The sequence below is a fragment of the Oncorhynchus kisutch genome, linkage group LG22 (assembly GCF_002021735.2).
Source record: "Oncorhynchus kisutch isolate 150728-3 linkage group LG22, Okis_V2, whole genome shotgun sequence".
Classification (NCBI taxonomy): Eukaryota; Metazoa; Chordata; class Actinopteri; order Salmoniformes; family Salmonidae; genus Oncorhynchus; species Oncorhynchus kisutch.
In genome coordinates this window covers 18,031,832-18,059,521 of record NC_034195.2, presented here as the reverse complement: position 1 = coordinate 18,059,521, position 27,690 = coordinate 18,031,832, and the positions used below count along the sequence as shown (strand labels likewise).

At 45.3% G+C, this 27,690-nt stretch overlaps 1 protein-coding gene and 1 long non-coding RNA gene across 4 annotated transcripts in view; one reads left to right on the top strand and one right to left on the bottom strand.

Annotated features, from left to right (window-relative positions):
• tead4 (TEA domain transcription factor 4) overlaps positions 1-22,561 on the top strand; it is a 34,625-nt gene extending 12,064 nt beyond the window's left edge. The window contains exons 3-12 of one of the 3 annotated variants that reach the window (XM_031801921.1): positions 2,696-2,760; positions 4,781-4,843; positions 6,497-6,631; positions 6,746-6,789; positions 7,077-7,138; positions 7,322-7,452; positions 7,802-7,975; positions 13,959-14,099; positions 19,635-19,787; positions 21,851-22,561. In XM_031801921.1, coding sequence (XP_031657781.1) covers positions 2,696-2,760; positions 4,781-4,843; positions 6,497-6,631; positions 6,746-6,789; positions 7,077-7,138; positions 7,322-7,452; positions 7,802-7,975; positions 13,959-14,099; positions 19,635-19,787; positions 21,851-21,964 — 1,082 coding nt within the window. In that variant the 3' untranslated portion in view covers positions 21,965-22,561. Of the gene's footprint in view, positions 1-487; positions 2,761-4,780; positions 4,853-6,496; positions 6,632-6,745; positions 6,790-7,076; positions 7,139-7,321; positions 7,453-7,801; positions 7,976-13,958; positions 14,100-19,634; positions 19,788-21,850 lie in introns of those variants that run through there. The other 2 variants (XM_031801920.1, XM_031801919.1) reach the window with 2 other exon arrangements.
• Positions 19,010-26,907, bottom strand: LOC116356353 (uncharacterized). The gene is made up of 3 exons (XR_004204867.1): positions 26,755-26,907; positions 22,594-22,749; positions 19,010-19,047 (listed from the first exon to the last, which is right to left on the bottom strand). It is a non-coding gene; the product is annotated as an uncharacterized LOC116356353 (long non-coding RNA).
• Between the last annotated feature and the right edge of the window lie 783 nt (positions 26,908-27,690).

Sequence of the window (27,690 nt, the reverse complement as noted above, 5' to 3'; positions counted from 1 at the left end):
CGCCTGTACGGCAGCATTCTCATCGCTACCACCTCTCTCCGGAATCTTTCATCAAATTTCTCCTCCGATTCCCAAACAGGCTCTGGCACTCTCCGCTGCTCGACCGCCAGCTCCATGTGCCCCCCCCCCCCCCCCCCCCCCCAAAAAAAAAAATAATCTTGGGGTTTCTGTGGCCGTGGTCCCCGGTGTCGTCGCTGTCCTTCCATGGAAGGGTCTCGTGTCTTCTCATGTCCTCCCAAGTCCAAAACTTCCTTACCTCATTTTCACGCTGCTTGGTCCGAACAACTAAACATGACTACGTGGTGCACATGCACAAACACAAAACAATATCCCACAAATGCAGGTGGGGAAAAAGCCTACCTAAATATGATCCCCAATGGGAGGCAACGATTACCAGCTGCCTCTAATTGGGAACCACACAAACCACCAACCTAGAAATCTATAAACTAGATGACCCCCCCCCCCCCACAGTCACGCTCTGACCTGAACACCATAGAGAACCGAGGGCTCTATGGTCACAGGGTGTGACACCTACATGTACTTTTCCTAACAACGTGCTTTCTAAATGATTAACTACTGGTGGCATCTAGAGTAAATTACAACAGAATAATGGGGATTTATATTAAAGTTGTTCATTTGAGGTAATGAAATAAGAGCTCTCTGCCTTCATCCTTACACCTTGTAGTCCGTCGCCTGACTAAGCATCTCTACGGAATCCAGAAGTTACCTCGGTGACCTCACCAAAAAGTATTCGCCTTCAGTCAGCATCTGCAAAAAGGGCACAAGAAATGTGGAACACGTTTCTCATCCAAAGGGATTAAAGAAATATGTATTCAGGTGCTTAAACGATTGGCGCGCGAGTGCACCTTCCGATATAAACACTGAACGCTTGAGCAATTCCAGCACAGAAATTCAAATAAGATTGAGGGTGAATGAGTGCCGTGACTGGGCCCTGTGTGGAGGCAGACGGAGACTGAGCGAAGGGTTTAAATCCACAAAAACCTGACACAAAGGGAGCCCTACTGCTCTGTCTGTGTTTGTGTGTGTGTGTGTGTGTGCTTGCGTAAAGAGGTTAGCGTCACCCTCCTTAATATTCCTCCTTTGTGAACATGTCACCACTTCACAGAAAACCATCACTGCCAAAATTGACCGCAATACCCTCAGATTTTTTTATATTTCACCTTTATTTAACCAGTTAGGCTAGCTGAGAACAAGTTCTCATTTGCATCTATATACACCGTGTGCAAATGAGGTAGGATAAGAGAGGTAAAGGCAATAAATAGGCCATGGTGGCAAAGTAATTAAAATATAGCAATTGAACACTGAAATGGTAGGATGTGCATACATACAGCTGCTACTTTCAGAAGGCGGTGAACTAGTCCCCTATTAAACTTGAATCTTTTTACAGTTTGATTAGTGGAAAGTAATGTCCTTACAAACGTCGTCTGCTTGAACCTTATTCCCACCAGTGTGGCTCAGAGGAGGGCTGGAGAAACCGTGTTTTGCATTCCACTCGGCGGCTGAGTCCCTAATGGCATCCTATTGCCTACATAGTGCACTACTGTTGACCAGGGCTTGTCAAAAGTGGTGCACTATATAGGGAATAAAGGGTGCCATTTTGGGACGCAAGCTGAATCTGATCACTTTTATTGCCTGCCAGCGTTTCTGGGCTCCTTAGGGTTCGGGTTGCCTTTTCTCAACCCGACCGGGCGTTCTGATTGGTCAGCGGCGTAGGGCAGGGTTTTCTGACCCAAGCATCACTATGTGAGGGAAGTCTTATGCTGGTTGTTCCAGGTTGCGATGTGTGACCGATCTCTGTTAATTCACATGGAGATGGACATGGAGATGTGGTGTGAGAACGAAAAATGACAGTGTTTAAGATGTGGCGCAAACTCAAATCTTCTGGGTGGCTGGCTGAGTGTGTTAAAGTGTGTGCGTGTACGTTGTGGGTGTCTGTGCGTGCCATAAATGTGCATGTATGTGCAGGGCCAAGAAGAGGTCACATGAGGTCACAAGTCCCTCGCCCTTGATGGTGAAACAAGCCCAAGATTTACTGCAGGCGTAAAGGCATATTCCATAAACATTGACACACACACCAGCTGCCGAGCAGCCTCTCCAGGCCTCCTTCATCGCGCTCCAGTGTGGCCGTGGCGTGTCTGTTCTGAGCGTGGCCGCTATACCTCTTCACCTGCTCAGCCGCTGTGACCTGTCTGTCAGCAGCATAGCCCCACAGGGCACATGGACCAGGGCAAGCACACACACACTCTTGGCCTTAAACAAAATTACACTTTTACTGAACACACACACACACACACACACACACACACATGAGCACACAAACTCACATAACACTCTCACCTCTGCAGCGAATTTGCCTAGCCAGGCACGTCCAGCTTGCTGAGGATGAGTTAGCTTCAGTAAACATTTTAATTCCTGACGGTTTAAAACATCCTCATCGTCTACAGTACCTTATCATCCCATATCAACTGGCACCCTATCAACTGGCACCCAGCTTGTTGTATTTAACTGCATTCAACTAGGATTAACACCGTTGGACGATGTGACATATCACTATGAAACCAAAATCAAGCTTTGTATCTAAACAAATCTACAAATATCACCTTTTTATATTGGATTATTTGAATTTTCTTCATGCCATTTAAAAAAAGAAATGTTAATTGTCTGGCTTTTACAGGACGGAACGAGCTGATAGCACGGTACATCAAGCTACGCACAGGGAAGACACGGACAAGAAAGCAGGTGAGTTTCACGTTGCACCAATCCACTCCTGCTCTGTGTTCCGAGCCCTGTGCACCCCGTACACAACACACCCCCACCCCATGTCTGTCCTAGCGGCCTACTCCAATCAGAGGCAAAAACAAAGACACAGAGAAAGCCATAGAACAGCTATGACGGGGAAGTGATGCTGCCTTCGCTCCTGCACAGTCCCCGAGCCCTAGCCCCCTTCTCACGCTGAAATGGGCCACTGCTGAGTGATTTTAGTGGGCCGGGGCCCAATGCACAGATGCTATAGGATCAGATGACGGTGTGTTTCTTCACTACCGCACGTAGCGCATAGCCCAACCTTGTTAGGAGAGCAAGAAGTACAGGATCTTTGCAGCAGAGAGGACTCTGTAGAGGGCTGGATGAGGCAGGGATTTGGAGCCCTATCTGGGACATGGAATTTGATATGGAGTGACTGACTGACAGGTTGGCACTGGCTGATGTTGCTAGACATGGGGGGGGGGGGGGGGGTTTAACAATGAGTTGAAGTGTCTAGCAATGTATGTGGACACCTGCTTGTCGAACATCTTAAAATCATGGGCATTAATATGGAGTTAGTCCCCCCCTTTGGGGCTACAACAGCCTCAACTCTTCTGGGAAGGCTTTCCACTAGATGTTGGAACATTGCTGCGGGTACTTACTTCCATTTAGCCACAACAGCATTAGTGAGGTCGGGCACTGATCTTGGGCGATTAGGCCTGTCTCGCAGTCTGCGTTCCAATTCATCCCAAAGGTGCTCGATGGGGTTTAGGTCAGGGCTTTGTGCAGGCCAGTCAAGATGTTCCACACCGATCTCGAAAAACCATTTCTGTATGTGCATGTGGGCATTGTCATGCTGAAACAGGAAAGGGCCTTCACCATACTTTTGCCACAAAGTTGGAACCACAGAATTGTCTAGATTGTCATTGTATGCTGTCGCGTTAAGATTTTCCTTCACTGTAACTAATGGGCCTAGCCCGAACCATTCCTCATCCACCAAACTTTACAGTTGGTACTATGCATTGGGGCAGATAGCGTTCTCCTGGCATCCGCCAAACCCAGATTTGTCTGTCGGACTGGCAGATGGTGAAGCGTGATTCATCACTCCAGAGAACACTGCTCCTGAGTCCAATGATGATGAGCTTTACACCACTCCAGCCAATGCTTGGCATTGTGCATGGTGATCTTAGGCTTGTGTGCGGCTGCTCAGCCATGGAAACCCATTTCATGGACCTCACCATGAACAGTTCTTGTGCTGACGTTGCTTCTAGAGGCAGTTTGGAACTCGGTAGTGAGTGTCGCAACCGAGGACAGACGCTACGTGCTTCAGCACTCGGTGGTCCTGTTCTGTGAGCTTGTATGGCCTATCACTTCGCGGCTGAGCCGTTGTTGCTCCTAGACATTTACACTTAACAATAACAGCACTTACAGTTGACCGGGGCATGTCTTGCAGGGCAGAAAGTTGACGAACTAACTTGATGTTAAGGGGGCATCCTATGACGGTGCTACTTCGAAAGTCACTGAGCTCATCAGTACGGGCCAATGTTTGTCTATGGCGATTGCATGGCTGTGTGCTCGATGTTATACACCTGTCAGCAATGGGTGTGGCTTAAATAGCCAAATCCACTAATTTGAAAGGGTGTCCACATACTTTTGTAGTGTAAATCAATTTGGCAAATTTACATTCTTAATTAGTAAAAAAGCTGAAGAACATGCCCACATCCAGGTACTTTTGCAGGTGCTGGAGTTGTAGGTTAATTCATGGATGTTTGATGAAGACCTAAGGGTTGAAACGTTGTTATAATGACATCCCCTTGGAGCATGAGCAGCAGTGCGCAGCATTTTCCGATTTATTTTCCATTCTTAATGAGTGCCATGTTGCTACCAAACGTTTCAAGACAATGACATTGCACTGTGGTAAGAATGAGAATATCAACCTTATTGTTTTGTCGCACCTTTTGGCGTCAACATGGAGATAGACACATCTACCAAAGACCTGATCTCCATCCTTCTCCAGGTGTCCAGTCACATCCAGGTGCTAGCGCGACGGAAGGCCCGGGAGATCCAGGTGAAGCTGAAGGTACGCTACGTGAGTCTCCCTCGTTTTTTGGATCTTCAACTGTTGCGCTGCATCATGGGTTTGCTCAATACAGCATTGGAATGGGTAGACAAAACCAATCACAGGGTCTAAATTCAGCAGGATCTGCCAATATGGAGGCGCAATTCAACCTTTCACGATTGCGTTTAGAACACAAGACATTCAAATTCCAATCCTCCTCACCAATGTATCTCGGTCGACATACCATTTGTCGGGACCTTGCTTTCAATGGGAATGTCTACCATTCTACCCATTCCAATTCTGTCTGCTACAGCACTAGCTATGCAGGTCATTTGGAGTAGCATGCTGATGTTTTTCACGTGTGAAGTTAATATGGAGGGTTGTTGGGGAGGCTGTGGGGGTGCTTGGCTGTAGCCGTGATGTTGTTCCTTTAAAGCCACAGAGCTGAGATCAGCAGGAACGCTTCCTATGGTCTTCATTGTACCTTAACCCATGTTATTCTCTTCTCATTTTGAGGCTTGATTCCATGACTAAATAACTAAATATACCATGGCGTTGATATCCGATAGGGAATTTCTAATGGATTCCCATTCCTACATTTCAGTGAAAACAATATGGAGAGACAAAACCAATTAGAAACAGAGAGAGAGTGGGTTGTAATAAATATCAACCCCTTCATTTGTATGAGCGTTTTATGCAATGCTCAGTACAGATGATGCATCCCTACAAGTCCCCACAGTCAATTTAAATATGCTCCAGCATCCCTGGCTTGAGGCTTGCTGTGCACAATATGAACAAATGCATTTGTCAGGATATAAATTAATGTTTGTAATGCATTGTTCCTTCCAGGCATTTCATAAGTATTTCAATAGAAGTGTTTCTGTTTGGTGGGTGAAAACTTTCCTTACACATTCCGTCCCCTGCGCTTCTGTGTTTACGTTTCTCACCACAGACACGCGCATGCCAGCATGCGCCCGTACACACACACGCCAGGTGACACAGCTCTCCGTCTCTCTGGACGGCGGCCACTGGGCCTCAGCGTTGGTCACAAGCCTTTGACAGGCCTTTTTAAATAGGTCTTTCTTGTAACTGAGAACATTAGCAGATGTACTCCGCATATTTCGGCTATGCCCTTTTGTCGGATGGTTCTGGGGAAAAGAATGTGCTGGTTGGCCTTGCATTAAAGGGTTGGGTTGAGAGTGTTTGTAGTCCCAGATGAGTTGGAAACTGCTGAAGTCAACATGATGGACACACGCGCTCACAGAACAATAACGCTTTGTTAGACAGGACAGGAATGACTCTGCCGTTTCTGGTAGCCACCATGTCTCCTGCTTACCGTTAGCATTTGTCCGCGAACCAGCTTGATTAGCATTAGCATGGCGCTAGCCCTCTGACATGCCCGGGCCAGCTCCCACTCTGACCTCTAGCAAAGACGTAGACTGCTTGTCAACACCTCCCGGCCTCTGCCAAGGCTATAAACTTTACTTTCGACTCCAGGGCCCTTGACTGCAATATCATCCAGCCTCCCAGACCAGCACCGGATGATGCAACCTTCCGCCCCTCTTTTCCCACCCAACTAACATAGTGGGGCAAGTGTTCCCAGGAAAACAGGTTGCTGACTAAAGTGGAAAGTGTGTTTGTCTGACCCCTGGGGCCTGCTGTGTGTGTCTGCAGGACCAGGCTGCCAAAGACAAGGCACTGCAGAGTATGGCCACCATGTCCTCTGCCCAGATCATCTCTGCCACCGCCTTTCAGAACAAGATGGCTCTGCAGGGGCTGTCCAGGCCGCCGTATCCCACTGCCGGCGGGGTGAGTAATGTGCATGGACACACACACCCTGTCCTTGGGCAACACTGAGGGACACATATAGAAGGAGAGGTAGTGTGTGTAATTAAAGATGTTTCCATGTTTTCTTTTCTTTAGTTTTGGCATGGCGGCCTTCCAGGACAGCCTAGGGGTCCTGAAGAGTAAGTTAAAACCCTGTGTGTGCGTGCCTGACTCTCTGTATGTCTGTCAAAAGGCATTGGTTTAGTGCAATGGAATAAATGGAAATCGCAATCCGTCCAAACTGAATATGAGAAACATCTTATTTAAAAAGCACTTTAGTTAATGAAGCTGAGCCCCCAGTGTGTTTAAGGATCAGTCAATTAGGTGTGTGTGTGTGTGTGTGTGTGTGTGTGTGTGTGTGTGTGTGTACGCGCGGGGTCAGGTGGGTGAGGGTGTAATGTGTCTACTGCCTGTCTCGTCTCTCCAGCATTAAGCCCTTTTCCCAGCAGAGTTACGCCATGCAAGCGTCCGGCCCGCCCCCCATAACAGGTGTGTTTTCCCAGCTTCCCTCACATCCATGTGTCGACAGATGCTGTCATGGTCTGCAAGTGATGAAATACACAAGATGCCGATGAAGAGCTCCAACAAAGCTCAGAGAAAGACAGAATGTAACATTTTATAAACCTTTGGTATATTTTGTTGCCCCTGGCCCCCACCCTTCCTCTTCACCAGGCTATGAGAGCACGGCGGGCCTGTCCATGTCGCCGGGCACCCCCCCGTGGCAGGGACGCAGTATCGCCAGCTCCAAGCTTCGCATGCTAGAGTTCTCTGCTTTCCTGGAGCAGCCTCAGGACCCAGAGACCGTGAGTAGTCACTTAGTAGCCCCTCGCCCTGCCTGATTAGCCTCCGTAATCATCTCACGTAGGCTGCGTTGACACCGACAACTAGTGAAAAAAGAATCCGAATTGAGCTGCCTTTTTTTAAACGCAGCCTTAGTTAATAGGGACACTGCAAATTAGTAAGCAACATTTCAGATCTCATCAATGTACAAGTGTGCGACATACAGCTTTAAATAAATATCTCACTTTCATCCAACAAGCCTCTTTCTAAAGGTGTTACTTCCTTCCTCAGGCCATGACAGCATCTTGACCATGAACTGAAGCAGCGCTTTGCTAGTAATCAACATCTCTCTCTCTCCCCTTTGTTTTGCAGTTTAACAAGCACCTGTTTGTGCACATCGGTCAGTCCAACCCCACCTTCAGTGACCCGTACCTGGAGGCAGTGGACATCCGGCAGATCTACGACAAGTTCCCTGAGAAGAAGGGAGGGCTGAAGGAGTTGTTTGAGAAGGGGCCGCATAATGCTTTCTTCCTCGTCAAGTTCTGGGTGAGTCAGAGCGAGGTGTGTGTTAGAGGCCAATTTATAGTGTTTGTGTGTGCATGCAGGTGTGACTCTGCTCGTGTGTGTTTTTGGTTAACTATCCTTTTGGGTACCAGATGTCCTTACAATTTTGACAGTCCCCGCAAGGAAAAATGCTATTTAAGGTTTAGGGTTACCATCAGGGTTAGAATTAAGGTTAGGGGATACGGTTTGGGTTTAGGGTTCGGGTTAGGGAAAATATAATTTTGGATGGGAATCAATTATTTGGTCCACACATGGGTTGCAGTAAAATAAAATGTGTGTTAGTGTGTTTTTCTGCTTTCTGACTAGAATCATAGAGAAGCAAAGCAGAGAATCACTCAAATGTGTATATATATTATAACATCTTTGTTTTTTTGCCTCTTGGGTCTCCTATGGGCTTGGGCCCAGCCCCTGACTCACACAATTGACCCGTCATATTGATTTATTATGCAGTTACATTTTTTTGTTTTCATTAATCAGTTACCCAATTAAGGCAGGTCCCCCCCCAGAATCCTCCTGAGGTTGGCGGGTGCAGTAAAAAAAAACCGAGTATTTATTGTTTGCCATGTGATTCAGCCCCGGTAAGCCGCCATTCATCCGGCCCTGCTTACTGTAAGAAGATTTCCATAAAAATGGACAAAAATAGCTTTTTAGCAAAATACTATTTCTTAAGCAAGCATTTTGCTCGGACTGTCTGAGTGGGGAGGGGAAAACTGAAAACCAGCTGTTATTGGCAGATCGGTTTAGAATTATCTTTGTTATTGGTCTATTAACTAATTTACCGCATGGTGATATCACCATGGAGAGCCCCCCCCCCCCAACTAAATCTGCTAATTAGAAGGTCCTGCATAGATTGTACTTTCAACCAGCAACTAGCAGTAAATAACCCTGATAAAAATATATACACTTTTAGAGTTTGTTTCATCAGCTGTTGTACAATATGATATGGAAAACAGAATTTTGACTCCACTGGGCCTTTAACTGTGTTAGGGTAGCTTTAGGACTGGAGCTAAAGGAATTTATTTGCGATTTCTGTTTGAAACAAATTTAAAAGTAATCTGTTAAGACCTGGCTGTTTTCTGCCCATGGGTACAGCGGGTATAGAGGACACATTGTGGTGTGTGTGTGACGGCAGCCTTGGGCAGGAGAGTGGCAGGGTTGCTCTTTCACTGGTGAAACCTGAGCCTGGGCACCTGTCCACTCGCTATTACGCTGAACCCACCCCACACGCATCCACTTATTTATAGATTCCCCCCAACCAAGAGAGAGGGAATGCACAGAGAGTGAGTGACCATCTTCTCTGGCCATTTCTTTGCGCAGAATGTGCATAACTTGCTTCAGAAACTTTACTTATACACGCTATATTCTACAGAATGAAGATTTTCAGAGTCGCACCTTTACATCCCAACTCTACATTCCCAAATATAGAATGTGCCCCTCCCCCCTAACGATCTCCCCCTCCAGTTAACTTGTACATGAGGTGTTAGTCAGCCTCACATGCTCCTCTGAAGCCTTGTTGAGAGATAAGACATTGGTGACACCCATATGAAGCCGCCATCTCCCCCCTTGGAAGAAGCAGCTGCTGAGAGCCATGGCATTTGATGCAGGGTTAATGGGAAGGAGGGAGCGAGGGACCAAGCCATATGTCATGAAAGTGGGAGAGAAAGGGAGGGGAACATGTCCAAGCCATTCATTACGGGCTCGTGCACCCATGATATATATATATATATATAGCTCAGACTGACCGCCAGATCCCTCACCACATCATATTATAGTGGGTCCGATTGTCTTAACCCTCATGGCACCCATGACAAAACACACAATCAACCATCTATGCATCCAGCCAGCCGGGTCATGACTTGGGGGCGTCCTGAGGCTCTGGCCGGGTTGTCATGGCGACGGTGACAGGCTGCTTGCACATCTCCAAAGCTATGACATTCTAGATTGAATTTCCAGCTCCACAGCCGGCCCAGCCTGCTCCCCCCGTAGTGCCCATGGCCCTGTCCTAACGTATTGTCTAGCGCCTTTGAAGTGCCCGGAGAATCCGATTTGAGACGGCCCTTGTAAATTGTTACACAGGAGCCCGGCCTGGCTGATCTAATCAGCCAATTGTGGGCTGTTGATTGTAATTGGATGAATTCCCTCGCAGGCCGTTAAAGAAGAGGGGGAGCGTGGGTTCTGGGAGGGTCACGGGGCCCCGGGGATGAAGACAAATGATAGAATTACAGGAGCGAGAGATGAAGACGAGGAGCAGGGCGATGAAGAGAGGCTGAGCGCTGTATTAATGGCCAATTAGGAGACAAGAGCCTGAGAGGGGAAAAGGTAAAGCCCTCTCAATGTTTGTCTGTCTTTCTCTACCATGACAGAGATGACACCTTGTCCAAATCTATAATCAGATCTAGGATCAGATTACCTTGACCCAGATCCTTCCCTTAACTGTTAGGGGGGAGATTCTACTTTCTCAGACAGACAGGAGGTTGGATGCACCTGACGGAGAGGCCCAGACGGGTCTAACGCCACAGCTAGACACAGCATCTTGGGAATGCCGTGGCTGGGGTGGCAGCCTAAGCTAAGTCAACACAGGCAACAGCAATAGAGGCTGCTGGGCTTTGCAGAGAATCAGTCGCAGGCTTTGTTGAGCTGTCACACTGGAGAAATACGTTTTGGAAAGACAACTAAGACATACACACACACACACACGTTCCCTGTTCCTTAAAATTAAGTATATTAACTGAGGAGAAGAACCTGACATTACTGAAAGAAAGCTTGATGTGTTACCACTGAAATAACATGCAGGTTTCTCTTCAGATTTTTGATTGAACTGTCGAACTAAAAAGGTCTCCTCTTCAAGACTGGCAGGTTGTTTGATTAATGCCTTATCGGCGCTGACAGAGATGGCCGCCTCGCTTCGATTTCCTTGGAAACTATGCAATAATTCGTTTTTTTATGTGTTATTTCTTACATTGTTACCCCAGGAAATGTTAGGTTTTATTACATTACATATCACATCCACCCTACCTGACACCCTAGGAGGAATTATTGAATATAAGAGCAACATTACGACCAGGAATACGACTTTCCCGAAGCGGATCCACTGTTTGGTCCACCACCCAGGACAATGGATCGGATCCCAGCCGGCGACACAAAACCACGGCACCGCAGAAGGGGCAGACGGAGCGGTATTCTGGTCAGGCTCCGTAGACGGGCACATCGCGCACCTCTCCCGAGTATACTACTCGCCAATGTCCAGTCTCTTGACAACAAGGTAGACTAAATCCGAGCAAGGGTTGCCTTCCTTAGAGACGGAAACATGGCTCACTCGGGATACGTCAGACTTGGTACAGCCACCTGGCTTCTTCATGCATCGCGCGGACAGAAACAAACATCTCTCTGGTAAGAAGGGCGGGGGTGTATGCCTTATGATTAACGAGATATGGTATGATCATAACAACATATAGGAACTCAAGTCCTTTTGTTCACCTGACCTAGAATTCCTTACAATCAAATGCCGACCGCATTATCTACCAAGATAATTCTCTTTGATCATAATCACTGTCGCATATATACCCCCCAAGCAGAAACATTGACGGCCCTGAAAGAACTTCATTTGACTATGTAAACTGGAAACCACATCCTGAGGCTGCATTTATTGTAGCTGGGGATTTTAACAAGGCTAATCTGAAAACAAGGCTACCTAATTTTTATCAGCATATCAAATGCGCGACCCCGGGCTGGCAAAACCCTGGATCATTGTTATTCTAACTTCCGCTATGCATATAAGGCCCTCCCCCGCCCTCCTTTTGGAAAATCTGACCACGACTCCATTTTGTTGCTCCCAGCCTATAGACAGAAACTAAAACAGGAAGCACCCAATTCGGTGAACGAGTTAATTAGCAAGTGCATTGGTACCCACAGCGTCTAAAACATTCCCCAAACAGAAACTGTGGATTGATGGCAGCATTCGCGCAAAACTGAAAGAGCGAACCACAGCTTTTAATCAGGGCAAGATGACCGGAAACATGACCGAATACAAACAGTGTATCTATTCCCTCCACAAGGCAATCAAACAAGCTAAGCGTCAGTATAGAGACAAAGTAGAGTCGCAATTCAACGGCTCAGACACGAGAGGTATGTGGCAGGGTCTACAGTCAATCACAGACTACAAAACAAAAACCAGCCCCGTCGCAGACCACGATGTCTTCCTCCCAGACGAACTAAACAACTTCTTTGCTCACTTTGAGGACAATACAGTTCCACTGACACGGCCCGCTACCAAAACCTGCGGGCTCTCCTTCACTGCAGCCAATGTGAGTAAAACATTTAAAGGTGTTAACCCTCGCAAGGCTGCCGGCCCAGACAGCATCTCCAGCCGCGTCCTCAGAGCATGCGCAGACCAGCTGGCTGGTGTGTTTACGGACATATTCAATCAATCCTTATCCCAGTCTGATATTCCCACATGCTTCAAGAGGGCCACCATTATTCCTGTTCCCAAGAAAGCAAAGGTAGCTGAACTAAATGACTATATAGCACTCACTTCCGTCATCATGAAGTGCTTTGAGAATGCAGGCAATGAGGACCATATCACCTCCACCCTACCTGACACCCTAGACCCACTCCAATTTGTTTACTGCCCCAATAGGTCCACAGACGACGCAATCGCAATCACACTGCACACTGCCCTAACCCATCTGTACAAGAGGAATACCTATGTAAGAGTGCTGTTCATCGACTACAGCTCAGCATTTAACACCATAGTACCCTCAACTCGTCATTAAGCTCGAGACCCTGCCCTGTGCAACTGGGTCCTGGACTTCCTGATGGGCCACCACCAGGTGGTGAGGGTAGGTAACAACATCTCCACCCCGCTGATCCTCAACACTGGGGCCTCACAAGGGAGCGTTCTCAGGCCTCTCCTGTACTCCCTGTTCACCCACGACTGCGTGGCCATGCACGCCTCTAACTCAATCATCAAATTTGCAGACACAACAGTGGTAGGCTTGATTACCAACAACGGCGAGACGGCCTACAGGGAGGAAGTGAGGGCCCTCGGAGTGTGGCGTCAGGAAAATAACCTCGCACTCAATTTTGACTAAACAAAGGAGATGATCGTGGACTTCAGGAAACAGCAGAGGGAGCAGCCCCCTATCCACATCGACGGGACAGTAGTGGAGAACGTGGAAAGTGTTAAGTTCCTCAGCGTACACATCACGGACAAACTGAAATGGTCCGCCCACACAGACAGCATGGTGAAGAAGGCACAGCAGTGCCTTCCAGCAACAGTGTGTGAAAACCTTGTGAAGACTTACAGAAAACGTTTGACCTGTCATTGCCAACAAAGGGTATTTAACAAAGTATTGAGAAACTTTTGTTATTGACCAAATACTTATTTTCCACCATAATTTGCAAATAAATTCATTCAAAATCCTACAATGTGATTTTCTGGATTTTTTTTCTCATTTTGTCTGTCATAGTTGAAGTGTACCTAAGATGAAAATTACAGGCCTCATCTTTTTAAGTGGGAGAACTTGGCTGACTAAATACTTTTTTGCCCCACTGTATAAGGTAGTTGTTGTGAAATTTTTAGGTTAGATTACTCATTGGTTATTACTGCATCGTCGGAACTAGAAGCACAAGCATTTCGCTACACTCACATTAACATCTGCTAACCATGTGTATGTCAAAAAAAGGGGGAGGGACTGGAAGGTTGTTGTTGCCTGGGTGTGTGGTTCCTCTCTCTGCAGGCTGATCTGTTGTTGCCTGGGTGTGTGGTTCCTCTGTCTGCAGGCTGATCTGTTATTGTTGCCTGGGTGTGTGGTTCCTCTCTCTCCATGCTGATCTGTTGTTGTTGCCTGGGTGTGTGGTTCCTCTCTCTGCAGGCTGATCTGTTATTGTTGCCTGGGTGTGTGGTTCTTCTCTCTGCAGGCTGATCTGTTGTTGTTGACTGTGTGGTTCCTCTCTCTCTGTGCAGGCTGATTTGAGTGCCAACCTGCAGGACGACAACAGTTTCTTCTACGGCGTGTCCAGTCAGTACGAGAGCTCTGAGAACATGATCATCACCTCCTCCACCAAGGTCTGCTCCTTCGCAAAGCAGGTGGTGGAGAAAGTAGAGGTGAGTGAGAAACAACTGATTGTTCCAGGTCCATGAATAGAGATCTAGTAAATATACATACAGTATACACTGAGTGTACAAAACATTAGGAACACCTTCCAAAATCTTAGTTTTACCCCCTTTTGCCTTCAGAACAGTCTCAATTCGTCAGGGTATGGACTATACAAGGTGTCGAAAGCGTTCCACAGGGATGCTGGCCTATGTTGACTCCAATGCTTCCCACAGTTATGTCAAGTTGGCTGGATGTTCTTTGGGTGGTGGACCACTGTAACATTGCAGTTCTTGACACACGCAAACCGGTGCGCCTGGCACCTACTACCATACCCCGTTCAAAGGCACTTAAATATTCTGTCTTGCTCATTTACCCTCTGAATGGCACACAGACACAATCCATGTCTCAATTGTCTCAAGGCTTCTTTAACCGGTCTCCTCCCCTTCATCTACACTTATTTGAAGTGGATTTAACATAAATAAGGGATCATAGCTTTCACCTGGATTCACCTGGTCATTCTGTCATGGAAAGAGCATGGGTGTTCCTAATGTTTAGTACACACGACATACCGTTTACGTTAGGGTTTGGTGGTGTCCAGGTATTCATATCTTCATACCGTTTCTATACCATACCGGGGTATAAGGTATTACCGGAAGTGCACACAAGTGCGGCTATTAAACTTATTTGTATACATTTTTTTATGTTACGCACAAAACTATTAAGGCAACAGGGATCTTGATCCAGGAGGGGATTGAATGTCTCTGCTGTAAACAAGAAACTTGATCTGGACATCTAACCACTTAGCAAGTTAGCAAACCAAATGCATAGCTAGAGGCCTGAGCTGGATATCATTTATTTGACACATCTTAGATTTCTTATAGTTATACTTAACTTATAGTTAGTTATAAGCAGTGGCTTAGCACCCACGCCTGAAATACCGATGGTATGATTTTGAATACCATTTATTTTTTGCGGTATTGGAAATCACATCGGTATTTCGAAATACCACGGTATAAGGTATAAGCGGTATTTCGCCCAAGCCTAGTATACATACAATATGCATATACAGTACAAAATGCATACCATAGATGTGTAGATAAAGATGATGTGTAGATAATGTGTAGATAAAGACAGACATACATGTAGGTTTACAGTACATAAATAAACAGAAATTTATATTGATTATTTCGAGATGGTCAACCAACAGTTTTTATGTAGACTCCGGGATTGGCATGAAAATGTTTTTGACCTGCGATCTCAACATTTGAGATCATGACTGTTCGTGAATGTAATGATTATCACTCTTAGAATAAATTAATAACCCAACCAGTGGGATTCAACTCATTACTCAACAATCTGTGGTCTAGAACAGACGGCCAAACAATTCACAAGACACCACTTAACTCCTCCTCACCCTGACTCACTGGTCGCGTCCCAAGGAACCTACCAGGTACAACCCTATATCCGTAACCATGGCCACCCTCTTATATCATCCTGACAAACTTGCCTTCTAAATACACCACTGCTGTCTTCAACTAGGATCTCAGCAATCATTGCCTCATTGCCTGCATTCGTAATGGGTCCGCGGTCAAACGACCACCCCTCATCACTGTCAAACGCTTCAGCGATTAGGCCTTTCTAATCAACCTGGCCCGGGTATCCTGGAAGGATATTGACCTCATCCCGTCAGCAGAGGATACCTGGTTGCTCTTTAAAATTACTTTCCTCACCATCTTAAATAAGCATGCCCCATTTAAAAAAAATCTAGAACTGGGCCTCCCGGGTGGTGCAGTGGTCTAGGGCACTCTATCTGTGCCATCTGTCGCAGCCGGCCGCGACCGGGAGGTCCATTGGCCTAGCGTCGTCCGGGTTAGGGAGGGTTTGGCCGGTAGGGATGCCCTTGTCTCATCGTGCACTAGCGACTCCTGTGGGGCGCACTAGCGACTCCTGTGGGGCGCACTAGCGACTCCTGTGGGGCGCACTAGCGACTCCTGTGGGGCGCACTAGCGGCTCCTGTGGGGCGCACTAGCGGCTCCTGTGGGGCGCACTAGCGGCTCCTGTGGGGCGCACTAGCGGCTCCTGTGGGGCGCACTAGCGGCTCCTGTGGGGCGCACTAGCGGCTCCTGTGGGGCGCACTAGCGGCTCCTGTGGGGCGCACTAGCGGCTCCTGTGGGGCGCACTAGCGGCTCCTGTGGGGCGCACTAGCGGCTCCTGTGGGGCGCACTAGCGGCTCCTGTGGGGCGCACTAGCGGCTCCTGTGGGGCGCACTAGCGGCTCCTGTGGGGCGCACTAGCGGCTCCTGTGGGGCGCACTAGCGGCTCCTGTGGGGCGCACTAGCGGCTCCTGTGGGGCGCACTAGCGGCTCCTGTGGGGCGCAGTGCACGCTAACCAGGTTGCCAGGTGCACGGTGTTCCCTCAGACACATTGGTGTGGCTGGCTTCCAGGTTGGATGCGCACTGTGTTAAGAAGCAGTGCGGTTGTGTTTCAGAGGATGCATGGCTTTCGACCTCGGGAGAGAGAACAAAAACATCCTGTGGTGTTCTGCATTAGCATCAAAAAGCTCTCGCGTAAACTGTAAAGTAAGAGCACCTCCTCCCAGCTGCTCTGAGGACAGGAAACAATGTGATATATCCACAATAATCGATAACTTCAATAAGCATTTTTCTACGGCTGGCCATGCCTTCCACCTGGCTACCCCTACCCTGGCCAACATCTCTGCAACCCCTGCAGCATCTTGCCCAAACCCCCCCCCCCCCCCCCCCGCTTCTCCTTCACCCAAATCCAGACAACTGATGTTCTGAAAGAGCTGCAAAATCTGGATCCCTGCAAGTCAGCTGGGCTTGACTAAAATTATCAGCCGAAATTGTTGCAATCCCTATAACTAGCCTATTCAACATCTCTTTTGTATCGTCTGAGATCCCCAAAGATTGAAAAGCTGCCGCGGTCATCCCCCTCTTCAAAGGGGGAGACACTCTAGCCCCAAACTGTTATAGACCCATATCCGTCCTGCCCTGCCTTTTTTTTAATCTTTGAAAGCCAAGTTAAACAGATCACCGACCCACTTCATCGACCTGGCCAAGGCTTTCAACTCTGTCAATCACCGCATTCTTATTGGCAGACTCAATAGCCTTGGCTTCTCAAATGACTGCCTCGCCTGGTTCACCAACTACTTCTCAGAGTTCAGTGTGTCAAATCGGAGGACCTGTTGTCCGTACCTCTGGCAGTCTCTATGGGGGTGCCACAGGGTTCAGTTCTCGGGCCGACTCTTTTCTGTATATATCAATGATGTCGCTCTTGCTGCTGGTGATTCTCTGATCCATCTGTACTCAGACGACACCATTCTGTATACATCTGGCCCTTCTTTGGACACTGTGCTAACAAACCTCAGACGAGTTTCAATGCCGTACAACACTCCTTCCGAGGCCTCCAACTGCTTTTAAATGCAAGTAAAACTAAGTGCATGCTTTTCAACCGATTGCTGCCCGCGCCCTCCCGCCGGACTAGCATCACTACTCTGGACGGTTCTGACTTAGAATATGTGGACAACTACAAATACCTAGGTGTCTGGTTGGACTGTAAACTCTCCTTCCAGACTCGCATTAAGCATCTCCAATCCAAGATTAAATCTGTTATCGGCTTCCTATTTCGCAACAAAGCCTCCTTCACTCATGCTGCCAAACGTACCCTCGTAAAACGGACTATCCTTCTGATCCTTGACTTCGGCGATGTCATTTACAAAATAGCCTCCAACACTCTACTCAGAAAATTGGATGCAGTCTATCACAGTGCCATCCGTTTTGTCACCAAAGCCCCATATACTACCCACCACTGCGACCTGTATGCTCTCGTCAGCTGGCCATCACTACATATTCGTTGCCAAACCCTCTGGCTCCAGGTCATGTATAAGTCTATGCTAGGTATAGCCCTGCCTTATCTCAGCTCACTGGTCACCATAGCAACACACACCCATAAAACGCACTCCAGCAGGTATATTTCACTGGTCACCCCCAAAGCCAACACTTCCTTTGGCAGCCTTTCCTTCCAGTTCTCTGCTGTCAATGACTGGAACTAATTGCAAAAATCACTGAAGATGGAATCTTATCTCCCACTCTAACTTTTCAAATTTTTCTATTACTATTGACTGTACGTTTCTTTATGTGTAACTGTTGTTTTTGTTGCACTGCTTTGCTTTATCTTGGCATGGTCGCAGTTGTAAATGAGAACTTGTTCTCAACTTGCCTACCTGGTTAAATAAAGGTGAAATAAAAAATAAATGGCACCCTGTTCTGTATGTAGTGCACTACTTATGACCAGAGCCCTATGGGCCACTAGCTATAATGTAATGATATTCAATGGGGACATCAATTTGATTATGGTAACCATTGCCGACAGTATATGTTTAATGCTATAGCAATCTTGCCATATCAGCTAAATTATACATTTATTTCCTTGAATTTCATTTATAAAACAATCTAATGTATGTTCAGTGTGACCATCATGATATATTAAACATACAGTAGCAGTCAAAAGTTTGGACACACTTCATTCAAGGATTTTTTTAGTTTTTATTTACCATTATCTACATTGTGGAATAATAGTGAATACATATAAACTTTAAAATAGCACATATGTAGTAACCAAAAAAGTATATATGTAGTAATCAAAATATATTTTAGATTTGAGGTTCTTCAACGTAGCCACCCTTTGCCTTGATAACAGCTTTGCACAAGCTTGGCATTCTCTCAATCAGCTTCACCTGGAATGTTTTTCCAACAGTCTTGAAGGAGTTCCCACATATGCTGAGCATTTGCTGGATGCTTTTCCTTCACTCTGCGGTCCAACTCAATTGTGTTGAGGTCGGGTGATTGTGGAGGCCAGGTCATCTGATGCAGCACTCGATCGCTCTCCTTGGTCACATAGCCCTTACACAGCCTGGAGGTGTGTTGGGTCATTGTCCTGTTGAAAAACAAATGATAGTCCCACTAAGTGCAAACCAGATGGTATAGCGTATCGCTGCAGAATGCTGTGGAAGCCATGCTGGTTAAGCGTGCCTTGAATTCTAAATAAATCAGTGTCTCAAGCAAAGCACCATCACACCACCTCCTCCATGCTTCACGGTGGGAACCACACATGGGGAGATCATCCGTTCACCTACTCTGCGTCTCTCACAAAGACACGGCGGATGGAACCAAAAATCTCAATTTCCACTGGTCTAATGTCCATTACTCTGGCTTCTTGACCCTTGTCACAAAACACAACTGATTGGCTAAAACACATTAAAAAGGAAAGGAATTCTACAAAATTAACTTTTAACAAGGCACACCTGTTAATCTAAATGCATTCCAGGTTGACTACCTCATGTAACTGTTTGAGAGAATGAAAAGGGTGGCTACTTGAAGAATCTCAAATATAAAATATATTTTGATTTAATACTTGATTCCATATGTGTTATTTCATAGTTTGATGTCTTCACTATCATTCTACAATGTAGAAAATAGTTTAAAAAATAAAAAAACTTTAATGTAAATCATATGTGTCCCCAGACGGAGTATGCACGGTTTGAGAATGGGCGGTATGTGTTCAGAATCCACCGGTCCCCACTGTGTGAATATATGATCAACTTCATCCACAAGCTCAAACACCTGCCAGAGAAGTACATGATGAACAGTGTACTGGAGAACTTCACCATCCTACAGGTACACAAGCACACACAAATGCACATTTTAAATATTATATACATAATTCATACAATAAGGATTCAAATATTTCTGGACAGGGATAGCTGGACATCTAGGGGAAAAGATACCCAGTGGTGGCAAAAGTAAAGATGCCTTCATAGAAAATGACTCAAATAAAAGTGAAAGTCACCCAGTAAAGTATTATTTGAGTAAAAGTCTAAAAGTATTTGGTTTTAAATATATACTGAACAAAATAATTCATGCTCAATGCAACCATTTTGAAGATTTTACTGAGTTCATGTAAGGAAATTGGTCAACTCAAATAAATAAATACATTGGGCCCTAATCTATGGATTTGACATGACTGGGAATACAGATGTGCATCTGTTGGTCACCGATACCTTAAGGTAAAGGCGTGGGTCAGAAAACCAGTCAATATCTGATGGGACCACAATTTGCCAAATGCAGTGAGACACATCTCCTTCGCATAGAGTTGAACAGGCTGTTGATTGTGGCCTGTGGAATGTTGTACCACCCCTCTTCAATGGCTGTGCGGAGTTGCTGGATATTGTCAGGAACTGGAATACGCTGCCATACAAATCTTTCCAGAGCATCCCAAACATGCTCAGTGGGTATGGGACATTTTCAGCTTCCAGGAATTGTGTACATGAGGTGGTCGGCGGATGAATGGCATGACAGTGGGCCTCGGGATCTCTTCACGGTATGGCTGTGCATTCAAATTGCCATCGATAAAATGCAATTAAGTTCGTTGTCCGTAGCTTATGCCTGCCCACACCATAACCCCACCTCCACCATGGTGCACTCTCAGCAAACCACTCGCTTACACAACACCATACACGTGGTCTGCGCTTGTGAGGCCTGTTGGACGTATTGCTAAATTCTCACAAACGAAGTTGGTGGCTTATAGTAGAGAAATTAATATACAATTATCTGGCAACAGTTCTGGTGGACATTCAAGTCAGCATGCCAATTGCACACACCCTCAGTACTTGAGAAATCTGTGTCATTGTGTTGTGACAAAACTGCACATTTTAGTGGCTTTTTATTGTCCCCAGCACAAAGTGCACCTGTGTAATGATCATGCTGTTTAATCAGCTTCTTGATATGCCACACCTGTCAGATGGATGGATTATCTTGGCAAAAGATAAATGCTCACTAACAGTGACGTGTAAAAATGTGTGCACACATTTGAGAGAAATAAGATTTTTGTGCGTATGGAGCATTTCTGGGATATTTTATTTCAGCTCATGAAACATAGAACCAACAGTTGAAATGTTGTGATTATATTTTTGTTCATTATACTTAAGCACAAAGTGAAAGTATGAATAATTTCTAATTCCATATGTTAAGCAAACCAGACTGCACAATTATTATTATTTATTTTTTAATGTACGGATAGCCAGGGGCACACTTCAACCTCATTTACAAACAAATTATTTGTGTTTAGTGACTCTGACAGATCAGAGGTAGTGGGGATGACCAGGGATGTTCTCTTGATAAGTGTGTGAATTGGACCATTTCAATGTCTTGCTAAGCGTTCAAAATGTAATGTACTTTTGGGTGTCAGGGAAAATGGAGTAAAGTACATTATTTTCTTTAGGAATGTAGTGGAGTAAAAGTTGTCTAAACAGTAAAGTACATATACCCCAAAAAACGACTTAAGTACTTTACGCCACTGCAGATAGCATATTTTCCATACAGCAAGCCTGGGATGGCTACGTGCTAAACTAAGGCGTGAGTTGGTGTCCTCTAGGCAGGGTCATGAGGGTGTGAGTATTTGTACACACACACATTGTATCAATGCTACAGATCATGATGCAAGAAGTTTTTAATTCAGTGCTATGGGGAATAAAATTGTGACGGTATCATTCTCTGAAGGAGCTCATGCATTTTTGACAATTCAAACGTGTGTAGTTCGCTTTACATCTCTGTCATGTGCTTAGTGAGAATTGAGACCCACCTGTATGCAAAAGAATGAACATTTGATTTGTTATTTTTTCACAAAGGAAGTGTGCATTGTAGTGGTGATATAACAGGACAATGTGTGTTTCTCTCTTTAGGTGGTGACCAACAGGGACACACTGGAGACCCTGCTGTGTATAGCCTATGTCTTTGAGGTGTCTACTAGTGAGCATGGAGCCCAGCACCATATTTACAGGCTTGTGAAAGACTGAGAGAGCCCTGTGGACAGAACCACTATATAGCACAACAACAAACCCAACATTGGACAATCTCCTCTATAAGCTGCAAGCACCATACAATTGTCTGTCAGGACCCAAAGAAGCACTAGGAGAGTTGCTTACACAGTGAAACGACTGTGGAAGAAGTGGATTGAGAGCATTGGGAGCTAGAGTGAACTTTACAACTGTGTGATGTGAAAGTGAGGAGCAGAGGGTGGGAACCTTCATTGTGGTATATCTATATGTACCAGAGAAGCCAAACGTCAAGACGATGCATGAGAATGTTGATTTTCATCTCATTTTACTAGTGCTTGCTTGTTTGATTTAGTTTATTTTATGCAGCTGCATGAGCGGGATTGTGTTTGGTTGTCCATGGGCGACACCTAATGACTTAATGTATATTGCACACAGAAGAAAGAAAAGAGGGCAAGAGGACAAAAAAATAACTTTCAACCCCAAGACTGCACATCCATGTCATTGTTTTTGGTGCCAATATTTGTGTTATGAGTATAAATGTCATGTACAGTACCCATCTTCACTGAAAAAGAATCCCAATGGAAAATAACAGGCAAATTAAAAATAAATATTGTATTCACCTGGTTTAAATTAAATGCCGAACTAACCTTGTCTCACACCTCTCCAGCAGGTGGCGATAGCGCAAAATGTCTTTACTTGTGTCCTTCCAAGAGTTCAAATGTTTTACTCGTCCATGCAACCGGATACTGCCTTAATTTTGCCGGTCCCCAAGAAGAGGAGCTGTGTAGTTGCCTTGGCAGTAGCTAATGGGGATCCAAAAATACAAATACAAATGCTTTTGTCGCTGATGCAGCACATGATGAAAACACAGCTAGCTAGCTCATAAACTTTCATGATCTAAAAATGTCTAAAATACAGTTGAGGGGTTTCCTCAACGAGAGATCAACAGCTGCTACTGAGGAGATGTAATGGTTAGTAAAACAAAACGATAGTGTCAGGAGGAAGTTGTTTTCAGAGGCTGCTCGACATTGTTCTTCAACCAAAGATAAAGCTAACGTTGCACAGAGCAGGTTTGTTACTCATTACGCTTTACTCATTACGCTAACTTACTCAACCTAAAATGTATCGACATTCGAGTAATGTTAGTTTAACTTGTTTTTGAGACGAGGTGTAGGGTTACAGTTGGGGGTTAGTGTACCTATTAAGCCCACGTACCCATTAATATTTTTGCTTTAAAACATAACCTTTATTTAACTAGGCAAGTCAGTTAAGAACACATTCTTATTTACGACGACTGCCAAATCCGGACGATGCTGCGTCAATTGTGCGCCGCCCTATTGGTCACCCAATCACGGCCGGATGTGATACAGCCTTGAATTGAACCAGGGATTGTAGTGACGCCTCTTGCACTGAGACGTCACTCGGGAGCCGCTTCCATATTTGGATACAAATAAAAAATGACTTTTTCTACCATTTTAATATTTCAACCAGTTCATGTGGTTGTTGTATCCATACCCATTTGTATTCTAAGCCAATCAGATGTTTTAAGTTATTGACAGTTGTGTAAATTCCTACTAGTGTGGAGGTGACTCGCAGATAAACACATTTTCCCAATATTTTTTGTACCTTCTCAGATAAGTGATCATACTTCATGTATTGTAATTTAAGCTTACATAAGACATGTCCTTTTGTAAGTTTTTTGTAAGTTTGGAAATTCATTCATGTGTTATTTAAGAGGTGGGCTTATTCAGAACACCCATAAGGTTAAAGGGCATGTGTTTGATACCACCCCCCCCCCCCCCCATTAAAGTTCCACCAACCTTCTGTGTTAGTCTTACCCTAATTTCCCAGTATATTTTACCAGAAGGGTCGTTTCATTTCAGCAAGCCATGTCACACACCATCTTAGATTTTTTTCTGTAATGGTTTCTGCAGTTAGAAACCCATAGCTAAGCGTTATTGCAACATTATTTTGTTGAAAGACAATTTGACCTCTGAGAAATTAAATTCATTGCATTTCAATTTGTGATTCATGTAATATTCAATAAATATAGTACTCGAAGTCCGATTTGGACCAAACCTCTTCCTAACAATGACTAAGTTGTGAGGAATCTAAATGGTCAAAATACACCCACGGACCCCCCCCCCCCCCCCCCACAGTATCAGTTCTCTATGTTTGACAAGTAGCTGTGTTTTGGAAAATTGTTTATTCAACCTAGGTCTTTTGATGATTCCCCCCCCCCCCCCACTGTTCAGATACCCCTAACAACTTCAATTAGTAATTGATGTCCCATCATACACCCTGATATTACCAGGTTCTGACCACTAGGCTAGATGGGGCTGTTCCTGGTGTTCCAATATCAATTCAAAACTTCATCAAATTATGATTTATACACTACATGACCAAAGGTATGTGGCCCCATGATTGTCGAACATCTCATTCTAAAATCATGGGCATTAATATGGAGTTGGTCTCCCCTTTGCTGCTATAACAGACACCATTCTTCTGGGAAGGCTTTCCACAAAATGTTGTAACATTGCTGCCAGGACTTGCTTTCATTCAGCCACGAGCATTAGTGAGGCCGGGCACTGATTAATCCCAAAGGTGTTCGATGGGGTTTAGGTCAGGGCTCTGTGCAGGCCACTTAAGGTTTTCCACACCAATCTCGACAAATAATTACTGTATGGATCACACTTTGTGCACAGTTGCATTGTCATGCTGAAACAGGAAAGAGCCTTCCCCAAACTGTTGCCACAAAGTTGGAAGCACAGTATCATCTAGAATGTCATTGTATGCTGTAGAGTTAAGATTTCCCTTCCCTGGAACAAAGGGGCCTAGCCTGAACCATGAACAGTCCCAGAACATTATTCCTCCTCCACCAAACTTTACAGTTGGCATTATGCATTGGGGTAGGTAGCTTTCTCCATCGGACTGCCAGTTGGTGACGCGTGATTCATCACTCCAGAGAGCGCGATTCCACTGTTCCGGAGTACAATGGCGGTGCCACGTTGAAAGTCACTGAGCGCTTCAGTAAGGCCATTCTACTGCCAATGTTTGTCTACAGAGATGGCATGTCTGTGTGCTCAATTTCGTAATATCTGTCAGCAACAGGTGTGGCTGAAATAGCCAAATCCACTGATTTCAAGGGTTGTCTACATTTGTGTGTGATCGAGATAGATAAACGTCCCTTTTTCAGGACCCTGTCTTTCAAGATAATTAATAAAAATCCAAATAACTTCACAGATCTTTATTGTAAAGGGTTTAAACACTGTTTCCCATGCTTGTTCAATGAACCATAAACAATTAATGAACATGCACCTGTGGAACTGTCATTAAGACACTAACAGCTTACAGACGGTAGGCAATTAAGGTCACAGTTATGAAAACTTAGAACATTAAAGAGGCCTTTCTACTGACTGAAAAACACCAAGGGCAATAAACTGCAATGTCTGTACTGTGAGACGCCTAAGACAGGATGGACAGCTGACCGTCCTCGCAGTGGCAGACCACGTGTAACAACACCTGCACAGGATCGGTACATCCGAACATCACACCTGCAGGACAGGTACAGTATGGCAACAACAACTGCCCGAGTTACACCAGGAACGCGCAATCCCTCCATCAGTGCTCAGACTGTCCGCAATAGGCTGAGAGAGACTGGACTGAGGGCTTCTAGGCCTGTTGTAAGACAGGTCCTCACCGGCCACAACGTCACCTATGGGCACAAATCCACTGTCGCCGGACCAGGCAGGACTGGCAAAAAGTGCTCTTCACTGACGAGTCGTAGGTTAACAATGTAAATAGTCCGGTGGCCATTTGAATAATTGTTCAGCAGTCTTATAGCTTGGGGTAGAAGCTGTTATGGAGCCTTTTGGTCCTAGACTTGGCGCTCCGGTACCACTTGATGTGCGGTAGCAGAGAAAACGGTCTATGACTTGGGTGACTGGAGTCTCTGATAATCTTATGGGCTTTCATCTGTCTATTATATGGATGTTAGGAAGCTTGGCCCCAGTGATGTACTGTTTCCATACCAGGTGGTGATACAACCGGTCAGGATGCTCTCGATGGTGCAGCTGTGGACCCATGCCAAATCTTTTCAGTCTCCGGAGGGGGAAAAGGTTTTGCCCTCTTCACGACTCTCTTGGTGTGTTTGGGCAAAGTGGTGCAGTCGTCTAAGGCACTGCATCTCAATGCAAGAGGTGTCACTACAGTCCCTGGTTTGAATCCAGGTTGTATCACATCCAGCTGTGATTGGGAGTCCCATAGGGCAGTGCACTGTTGGTCCAGGTTAGGCTGTCATTATAAATAAAAGAGGTGGCTTTATGTTTTTGCTGACGTGTGACCCAATGACACTGCCCCCGGTTAGAAGGGAGTAAAGGCATCGGGACAGTTGTAAATCATGCAGCGCCTTGTATCAAGATCGCAGATTTTTGGGAAATAACAATGTCGGTACATATGTGTCATGTCGGCTGAAAGCTTAAATTCTTGTTAATATAACTGCACTGTCCAATTTACAGTAGCTATTAATGCGTAAAAATGCCATGCTATTGTTTGTGGATAGCTAACAACAAAACGCTTTTTTCACTACGATAGGTTTGATAAATTCACCTCTGAAGGTGAAATGTGTACTTAAATCAGAGCAATATTTCAGAATGTATCATCCAATGGTTCCCAGAGAAAACATGAAGTTTCGTTTAGTTAGATAAAATCCTTTTTCATATCCTAAAAAGGTCCATATAGCATGCATGATCGATTTTTGTATTTCCACTCATTCAATATGCAAAGAAAGGAATCTGTGAAAATCTCACCCTAAACGTTGATTCAACGAGTCAAATCACGTTCGTATGTATTCCTCAGAGATCCTAGAACGTAACGAGACTTGACTATATCATTAGGGGTGTAGTATATCCTATAGGACACCGTATTTGGTCAGAGAGCGATTCCTTCATTGCATGCCAATAAAGGGGGTGGTCTGTCAAGTAAGCACCAATCGGGGTCAAACAAAGCTAGCTAGATAGCCAATGAGCTTGGCTTTATGGGAGTATCCGGAAACCCTGTGTCTGTCGCAAAATGTAGGTCCTACCTCCTTTTGGACAAAAATTATAAGAATATTCTGAGTTTTGAAAACTTGTTGTTTTGCAAATGTTGAATTTATAATCTGGCTACTATTACTAGAAAAGCTAAGTCAAAGTATCCAGATAAAAAAAAAAAAAAAAGTTTTATTTAATTAACTAGGCAAGTCAGTTATTAAGAACAAATTCTTATTTTCAATGACGGCCCAGGAACAGTGTGTTAGCTGCCTGTTCAGGGGCAGAACAACAGATTTGTACCTTGCCAGCTCAGGGATTTCAACTTGCAACCTTTCGGTTACTAGTCCAACGCTCTAACCACTAGGCTACCCTGCCGCCCCATTTGACGATATTCTTGCAGAAAAATGTAGTATGAATGCCACTGTCTCCTTCATGATTTGCCCAAATGTACTTGGGTGACATCACACTAAATGTCATGGAGAACGCTCATACTTCAAGTTATCCGTCTGAAACCTTGCACATACACTGCTGCCATCTTGTGGACACCATCAGAATTACAAACAGAGTGATGGCTAGAACTGTGACCTTTCTCTTGCATTTCAAATATCAAGTTATCCGTCTGTATTTTCTTCTACCAGACCTATTGTGTTATATTGTCCTACATTCAATTCACAATTCCACAAACTTCAAAGTATTTCCTTTCAAATGGTACCA